Source organism: Loxodonta africana, chromosome 14, assembly GCF_030014295.1.
Source record: "Loxodonta africana isolate mLoxAfr1 chromosome 14, mLoxAfr1.hap2, whole genome shotgun sequence".
Lineage (NCBI taxonomy): Eukaryota > Metazoa > Chordata > Mammalia > Proboscidea > Elephantidae > Loxodonta > Loxodonta africana.
This window is the reverse complement of record NC_087355.1, coordinates 17,033,911-17,042,999: the sequence shown is the minus strand read 5'-3', so window position 1 is coordinate 17,042,999 and position 9,089 is coordinate 17,033,911. Positions and strand designations below refer to the sequence as shown.

Sequence of the window (9,089 nt, the reverse complement as noted above, 5' to 3'; positions counted from 1 at the left end):
CACATGTCTCACGTCTGTTATATACAAAGCAACTGTGCCGCCAGGGATATAATGGAACAGTACATATGAAACCTATAACACAGGTATTGATAGTCATAATAAACACCTGTTATTGGCTTATGTATGTACTGAACTTTATATCCTTATTTTAATGTGAACTTTTTCTACTTACAAATAAAAAGTTTACAATATAACAGTGTTACGCTTCCACTCCCCAGGCAGCAGCATCCAATCCTGTGTATCCCCTGCTTCTTGAGTGTTGTAACATTATCTGTTTCTTTCGAAAATATTACCCTGAAGTGCATCATTGCTCTGAAAGGCAGCAAAACCAGTGCTAGTGATTAGCAGCAGCGAGAGGCAAAGGGGAAGTATCAATTTGGAAGCCAAAAAAAAAAAAAAGTTTTCCCATATATCTTTGCTAAGTATATAATATGGTATTTGCACAACGTCCAAATTCCATAATGTCCTATTTCACAGAACATATCTTGGACATTAAAAGCAACGCATGACTATTTCTAAAAGACTGGCATGCTCTGAGAGAAGACATAAACATAAAATCTGGAAGAGATTTTGTTCCCTAACGTTAAAAATACCAACATATGATAATCTCGTAACTTACAGGTGTCCACATATTTTCTGTTAAAATTTTACATTTTTCTCCATCACACACGTAATTTATTTTTGCAATGATTGCTGTCAACATTACTTATATTAATTTCAAATAATGACAGGAATTAGTTGATCATTAATCTTTTATTATCTATATAGATTTCTTGAGATCCGAGAAACATCAAAATCCTATTTAAAATTTGTTCTTAAAAATATACAATATTGCACTTCCATTTCTGGCAGTTTAATTAAGGAGTGGCTGAGAAAAAAAGAAAATCATACAAGAAGCTAGCTTTTATTTTGCTCTATAATAAGCAAGGAACTTTGTATAAAAGCAGAAGTTACACAACTTATTTACTGTAATGCCAAATGAACCAAATATTTACAGTGTAAAAATTAAAGTCTTCCCTCTGAAGGAAGATTCAGTGTAGTGGATGTAAATAGTATTAACAAAAGCATCCCCCCTCTGATTCTGCAGAACATTTTTAAGCCAAATGGGATTGATGTGAAATACTCTTGTGATTTCTTTCTCAAGACAAATACCTGAAGAAATGCTTATCCTTGGGGCATCGAAACTGGATCACTAAACCCTTTCACAGTGATGTTTCCAAATGACTTGAAAAACCACACCAAACGAAGAAACAGAATTCCAAGTTCAGCCTTTAAAAATTTTTTTCTTTATAATTATTCTCTTTTACAAGTGCGTGAGTTAGCTGCTACGTAATTTTTTTTGTTTGTTAATTATTTATTTTCCAAGAGAAACTATTCCTTAGCCCACAGGGTCATGATTCATAGTTCAGGAACATAGGTCAGTGACAACTTTTAAGAAACTCGGTCCAAAGAAATTCTTTACATTCCAAAATCATTTCACACTCTGAAAGATATCAGCTTCCCTCATCTCCTCAAAATCTTCCCTGGACTCACAATTTCTGCAAAACCTTCATATGCCTTCTTTCTTGGTTCAGCTACTGCAAACTGAGAGAGAGATGCAACCCCCAGGGACATCATGATCGCTCCAACAACACGAATGCAAAGACACGTGGCTAGAAGGCCTTGCATCTGAGGTTTCTCAAAACATTGGAAGACATGGTGGTTCTTCTCCCACAACATCAACATCCTTCCTGACTATGTAATGATTTAAGGTCAGCTTCTTGTACTTTTTCTAACAGACATAAGATTCTAAATATGCACCTGCTTGAATTATTTTTAACTTTTGTTATATCATAGTGAAAAACTGTACATATTTATATTGACCCAGAATTTGATACTCTACTTTTTGATTCCCAATTAGGTAATTATTCTAAAGAGCTCTAATTTTTTTCACTTATTAACTAATTAGGAAGACAGTTCTGAAAGAATTGTTTGCAAAAGCAAATGCCAAGATCTAGACCTACTTAACAGTGTATTAAACATTCACAAGACCAAAAACTAACAATGTGAAAATAAATAGAATATATCTGCAATATAAATACATGACACAGAAACATTCATTTTTGGCACCACCTAAAAAATATCCAGCTGTACTTAGTACTTTTCAGATCTTTGGGAACACTTAAAATTTCTAACTATTAAACTTCTCCTTTTCCTCCAAAAGAAAAAAATAATTCGCAAATTTGAATTGGTATTTCAAAAGCAAAGGATCTCTTTTTGTTAATTCTTAAACAATCTGTATAATGACCGGTTATTCAAAGTTTAACTAGTAGCCAATATGTTAATTAAGCTTTTACACATTTTAACCCTACCGTGACTTGATTATTTCAAACAGTGATTTAATGCTGAAAGATATGGTTTCGTCTTAAACCATCCTGTACCAATTGCATAGTTCTGACTTAAAAGCGAAAGTCAGAGTAGAGTTACAAAGACATTAATATATATTAACTGAACTGAAATAGATTCTTGAGAAACAGTCTAGTTTGGGTAGGTGTCAATGTAAACTTAGAGGGAAAAAACAGTCAATAGCAAAAGAGTTTTCTTTAAAAATAGGTTAATGCTAAGAATAATAGCTTTTAAAGTTTCTGTTTAAAAATAAGCTTAATAAACAAGAATACAAATTTTAATTCAAAACTTAGCTCTCTGAAATGCCCTATTTTCTTGCATACAGCAGAAAATACATTTTTCATAGTTTTCAACATTACTGTAAAAATGAGGCACTGGTTAGACATAATTTTTATATATTCACACAAATAGGAATTTCAGTCCCTTCCGTAGGTTTATATTTGCTCGATGTTTTCTGAATGGCAAACTGTTCACAAAAATAAGTCTTCTGAAGGAGGTGCGTAAGAGAAGCCAAGGAATGCATCATCCGCCTCCAGCACACTGGCATTCACTATGGAATAGTCAGAAGACACACACACAGAATATGGAACTGTTTCTTCTGTAAATGCTGCATCGAAGTTCCGGATGTCATCTGGTCCGGCCTGAAACATCAAAAGCATACCATTATTCACCTTAGCTTTTCTTTCATGAATTTAGTCCTTCAATAAAATTATATTATGAATTTGTATATTTATTCCTGGCAAGTTCAGATGTCTTCCTACTTCATCTTTTCTTTGAAACAACTCTTCTGCTTTTCCTTTCTTGATTTTCACTATTTAGGTGAGATGGCCTGTACTTCTAACAGTGAAGGGTCTTATTGCAGGGTGAGGGGAGGGAGGTGGGGTGAAGAAGGCCAGCATCAAAGAGGGGTAATCTATGCTAATTCAACCCCAAGCACTGTAATGATCCTCTTCTCCTGCACCCATCACCACCTGCAAGTTCAGAGAAAGGGATCAGGTAGGTTATAAGGTTAGCATTTTGCATTTGAGCCACCATTTTGCTCCTCAATTCTGGGTGGGTGAAGTCTTGTGATGATGAAACAAAGGGGTTATAAATAAAACTGTGGGACATGACTCTCATTGTGCTACAGACAACATCATGAAGCATGTGGCGAGGGCCTAAGTGGGACAAGGCACACAGGAAACGAAGCATGTAGGCTGCTTAGGTTCTAAGACCCCGTTGTTGTCGAGTCAATTCCAACTCATAGTGATCTTATACGACAGAGCAGAACTGCCACATAGGGTTTCCAAGGAGCCGCTGGTGGATTCAAGCTGCTGACCTTTTGGTTAGCAGCCGAGCTCTTAACCAGTGCACCACCAGGGATCCACATTCTAAGACCCAAAACCCCAAACCAAACCCAATGCCATCAAGTTGATTCTGACTCACAGCAACCCTATAGGACAGGACAGAACTGCCCCATAGTGTTTACAAGGCTGTAAATCTTCACAGAATCAGATTGCCACATCTTTCTCCCGAGGAGCAGCTGATGGGTTCCAACTGCTGACCTTTTGGTTAGCAGCCAAGGATTTAACCACTGTTCCACCAGGTTCTAAGACAGTGAGTAAGTGTTAATCTCCCTTTATCTGACGAAGGCTAACAGACACTTCCCTTCGGATACATTTACAAATAAAATTGGGATACAAACTCAGATGATTCATTCTTAAAGCCCATCCCTGAAACCCTAGGCTATCTTGGTTCTAAGGGAAAGTTGTCGTTGTTGTTGTTAAGTGCCTTTCAATAGATTTCAACGCATAGCAACTCCATGTGACAAAGTAGAACTTCCTCATGGGGCTTCTTGGCTGTCATCTTTATGGAAGCTAACTGCCAGGTCTATCTCCTGTGGAGCTGCTGGGTGGCTGGCTTTGAACCACCATCCTTTCGATTAGCAGCTGAGTGCTTAAGCATTGTGCCACAGGGCTACTTCTAACAGGACGGGAATCCTTAAAATGTACAAGCCATCAAGTCTAACCTAGGTGAACAGATGGAGATTTAGAACAGGTAAAATAAGCCAAGGATGTAAATAGCCTGATAGGGCTCCTGTCTGAGCAGAGACCAGGGAAACACAGAATGCTAGAGCCTTCCATGTGAGGAAATCCCCCAAAGATAAGAAAGAATGCTAGAAATTACACACACACACACACACACACACACACACACACAGGCTCTAGACTACAACACTAAAGTTTGAATTCTTGCTGTGAAATCTGCTAGCTGTAATTCTTTATGTAAATTACCCTAACTGTGAACTTGTCTCTTCTGGAAAATACAAATACTGCTGCCTACTTCTTAACTCTGCTGTGAGGATCTGATGAGTTAATACATAAAATTCCCAGAATCTGACACTTAGAAGGCACTCAATAAACGAAAGCAAACGTTATCATATTTGCCTTTATAAGCATTTTGCAAATGACTTCATGGCTGGTACTGAGAGAGTAGCTACACTATTTTTACGCAAATAACTCCCACGTTATGCGTTATGCGTTTTTGCCAACTGTGCAACCCCCTGCACATTATTTTCCCAGGCGTGTTGTATGTGTGGGCGTGTTATTTGCAAAAATGGGGTAACCTTATTTAAAATTTAAGACACCAACCAGACTGAAAATGAATTCAGTTTGTTGACAGGAAGAGTAAGCATCAAAGAATTTCTGTCAGCTCCTTTTTTCCTCTATAGATATAGCCATAAATTATTATAAGACATCTGTTTTGTTGCCTCACATTACATATTTCAATTCAATCCACATACCTGGATACCTAATACATGCTAACCACACAGTTATTTAACTTTTCTTCTCTCTTTAAATATTCTGCCTCTTCAATCAACTGTAGTCTTCTTGAAGGCATTTTTCTTTGTATTTTCTACCTAAGTGCCTATATATATTTAACTGACAAATTCCCAAACAGAAGGAAAGGCAGAAGGGAACTAATATTTATTGAACGCCTAGTATGTGCCACTCACTCAGACACCTTACGAGCATTACCTAAATTAAACCTCACAATCCAAGTCAGAAAAAAACAAAGTAAAGACTTGAGAAGTTAACAACTTCCAATTAGACACAGAATTAGACGTAGATACCTGGAGATATCTGACTGAAGTCAATGTTTCCATTTTTAAAGCTGCTTAGAAAGAGTCCCTTACTCCTTCGTGTGCCTGATGATACATTTCTTTGAGGATACCTAAATGCAGTGACTCTCAACATAAAGAAAAAAGTAAATCATTCTTAAGTGTCCTGGGTTCCTACTATACCCCAGAAATTAGGGATAGAAACTGTCCCTAACAGTCATTTCCGAAAGTCACTTCTGGATGAACTACCTGAAATAAGTTTACAAATGCTGTGTTGTCTAAAAGTGTACAATATCGCACCTATTTTTTTTTTTTCTAATACCAGCTATGAGCTATGCACAGAAACTAGACTTTAACAAAGTCCAAGTAGACTAAATAATACTCACTCTACCGCGGTGCCATCATGACCCTGCTCTAACGTTAAAAAGTACTCCCTAAGTTTCACAGCAATAGCAAATCTTGAAATAAAAGAGAAGATAACTCACCTATGATCCTGCCACACCAAATCATTCTTGGTTGATATTCTGTTCAGTCCTCATCCGTATTTTTACAGTTACAATCATAACTTATAAAATCGTAATTACCAAGTTTTCATTTAACTTTATAAAGATGTTCTGCTCATTTTAATATTTATTATCATTTATGTAACCAGAAAAGGCAATGTTGCTTAACAGAAAGAATACCGATGCTGGAGTCAGAAATAGATTTCAATCCTGGCTCTGCTGCTTTTTATCCAGCTATATAACATCTCTAGTTTCCATTTCCTCATTTATAAAACACATATAGTAATAACAATAGTAACAGTAGTAACTTCGTAGCTTATTTGAAGAGTAAATTATGTATTATGTGCACACAAAAGTGTATATCACAATGCCTGGTACACAGGAAGCTATCAATAGTCACTAACATTACCGGCCCACTGATGATTATTAATAATTTCCCTGTTACATGTTTTTTCCAAAAAACTCCAACATTGTTAATATTGTAAAGCACATCTTTGGTGATGTAGCCTTCGGAAATATCCCCACCAGTAGATTATCAAGCTAACATGAACATTTTTATGGTATACGGTCTTACTGTTTTCCAAAAAGGTTGTAACAATTTACATTACCATTAAAAATGTTTGCCTGTATTTGGTTTTATGTCAGTGTAGAAAAAAATGTGCATCAGTGTCACTTAAAATGTTTTAGCAGGTATAAAAATGAAATGCAGTTGCTTTAATTTACATCTTTTATTTTTAACCTAATGAGCTCATCCTTTTCTTAAACATGCTCCAACAAAAATACTTCACAATTACTGTGCTGGAAGATTTTTATCAACCTAATATAATACTACTGGCCCTCTGTGAAAAGCAATAAATCACCCCGAGTGACATATTTCACAAATATTTAGGTACTGACTATCGCATTGAGGTTAGGTTTTTTTTTTTAATTTTACTGTGGTTTAGGTGAAAGTTTACAGTGCAAATTAGTTTCTCATTCAAAAACTTATATACAAATTATTTTGTGACACTGGTTGCAATCCCCACAACGCATCAGCACTCTCCCCCTTTCCCTTTTCACCCTGGGTTCCCCGTGTCCATTCAACCAGTTTTCCTGTCCCTTTTGCCTTCGCTTTTGGGTAGGGGTTGCCCATTTGGTCCATATACTTGATTGAACTAAGAAGTACATTCCTAGCACAATAAAAATTTAAAAAAAAAAGGACGTTCCTCACATACGTTATTGTTTGTTTTATGGGCCAGCCTAATCTTCGGCTGAAGGGTGGACTTCAGGAGCGGCTTCAGTTCTGAGGTAGCAGCATCTAAGTTTAGATTTTGAGGTCTACTGCTACAATTACAGTGAGCTACAGTTTTACCTTACACTATTTTGGAAACAAAGATTTGGATATATACATACCACGTTAGGATTAAATGGTGGTGGAATCTTCTTTTGTACGAGGTCAGCCCAGCTGAGTGATTCAAAAAAAGGATGATTCTGAATTTCAAGCTGGAATATTAAAGAAATATTTTTGTTTTCACTAATTCTGAAGAAATTTTAAGATGTCAAAACACTACCATTTTGCTCCTCAGTTATTCTTTTTGATACATGCTTATGCTATTCATGTGGTAAAACAGTGTGTGGAAAGACTGACAGGCCAGATGTGAAAGGCAGTTACTTAGAACTATCTACTTTAACCTAAGTTATCCTACTCCCAGCCACAGCTTCCTCGTAGGTAAAATGCAGTTAACATTTCTGCCATGGATACTTCACAAGACTGTTCTAAGGAACAGCAGAAAATTCAAAAAGTGCTATGAAGAGAATATAAAGAAAATATGAAAATAAAGTGCTATAAAAGGCACCACATATGTGCAAAGAATTACCATTATTACCTGAATAGGTGAGGGAAAGAAGAAGTCAGGACAAGAGAGTTTTATACCGTGGGACAGAGCTAAAACCAAGGTGGTAAGTTCTACTACCAAGAAAGTATTTCACTCTAAGCTTCTTGGATCAGGTGGACACTTGAGACTATGTTGGCATCTCCTGCCTGGAGGGGAGATGACAGGGTAGAGGGGGTTAGAAGCTGGTGAAATGGACATGAAAAGAGAGAGTGGAGGGAGAGAGCGGGCTGTCTCATTAGGTGGAGAGTAATTGGGAGTACGTAGCAAGGTGTTTTTTTTTTTTTTTTTTTAGCAAGGTGTATATAAGTTTTTATGTGAGAGACTGACTTGATTTGCAAATTTCACTTAAAGCACAATAAAAATTATTAAAAAAAAAAGTATTTCACTCTAGTTGCCATTATTGAAAGTTGGCACAGGTATTGCTTCCAGCTTTTTTTTCCTGCAAAGTGCCATGGGAGTGTAAAAGTAGGATCTAACCTAGTTTGGTGGGTTAAAAAGCACTTCTTAGAGAAAGTGACGTCTGATCAGAGATCTGAAGGGTGAGTAAGAATCAGCCAGGCAAAAGAATGAGGGGACAATGTTCCAGGCAGAATATAAAGGTTCTGAGGTGGCAAAGATGTTAGTTTGGTCAAGAAAATGAGAGTCCAGTATGGAGGCAGCACAGGGAAGGACGAGGACTCTCACACAGGTGAAGCTGAAGTGGTGGACAGGGGCCATATAACATGGACTACTTTAACAATTTTAGATTTTATTCTAGGGTTATGGGAAGCCATCAAGGAGTTTTTGGTACGGGAATGTCACAATAGTATTATTATTATTTTTTAAGACATCCTGACTGTAATGAGGAAATGGATTGGAGAGTCCAGACAAAGGAAAAAATATCTACCACTGTAGTCACACAAAACATGCCAGTGGCTAGGAAAACAGTAGTAACAGTGGGGCTAAAGAGATGTGTCCGGATGTGGGAAAGATTTAGTAGGCAGATGCAACAGAACCTGAGTGTTGGCTGAATATGGAAGTAAGGAAGAGAGAGGAATCAAGAACGATACTCAGATTTCTGACCTGAACAGATAGACAGTGATGTCATTTAGTTAGAAAGGGAACGCAGGGAGAATTTTTTAAAACATGCTGAGTTTGAGTTACTCCCAAGAAATCCAAGTGGTAGTGCTGAACGGACAGATGTTATGTAAGTCTAGAAAAAAAAAAGTCTAGAGCACAATAAAAACA

At 36.9% G+C, this 9,089-nt stretch overlaps 1 protein-coding gene across 5 annotated transcripts in view; it reads right to left on the bottom strand.

Moving 5' to 3' along the window:
- Nucleotides 1-734: 734 nt before the first annotated feature.
- Nucleotides 735-9,089, bottom strand: part of SGK3 (serum/glucocorticoid regulated kinase family member 3) — a 165,348-nt gene continuing 156,993 nt past the window's right edge. For all 5 annotated transcript variants that reach the window (XM_064267772.1, XM_064267775.1, XM_064267773.1 and 2 more), the window contains 2 exons: nt 7,381-7,470; nt 735-3,026 (listed from right to left, as the gene is read on the bottom strand). In XM_064267772.1, the coding sequence (XP_064123842.1) occupies nt 2,856-3,026; nt 7,381-7,470 (261 nt within the window). In that variant the 3' untranslated portion in view covers nt 735-2,855. The remainder of the gene's footprint in view (nt 3,027-7,380; nt 7,471-9,089) is intronic.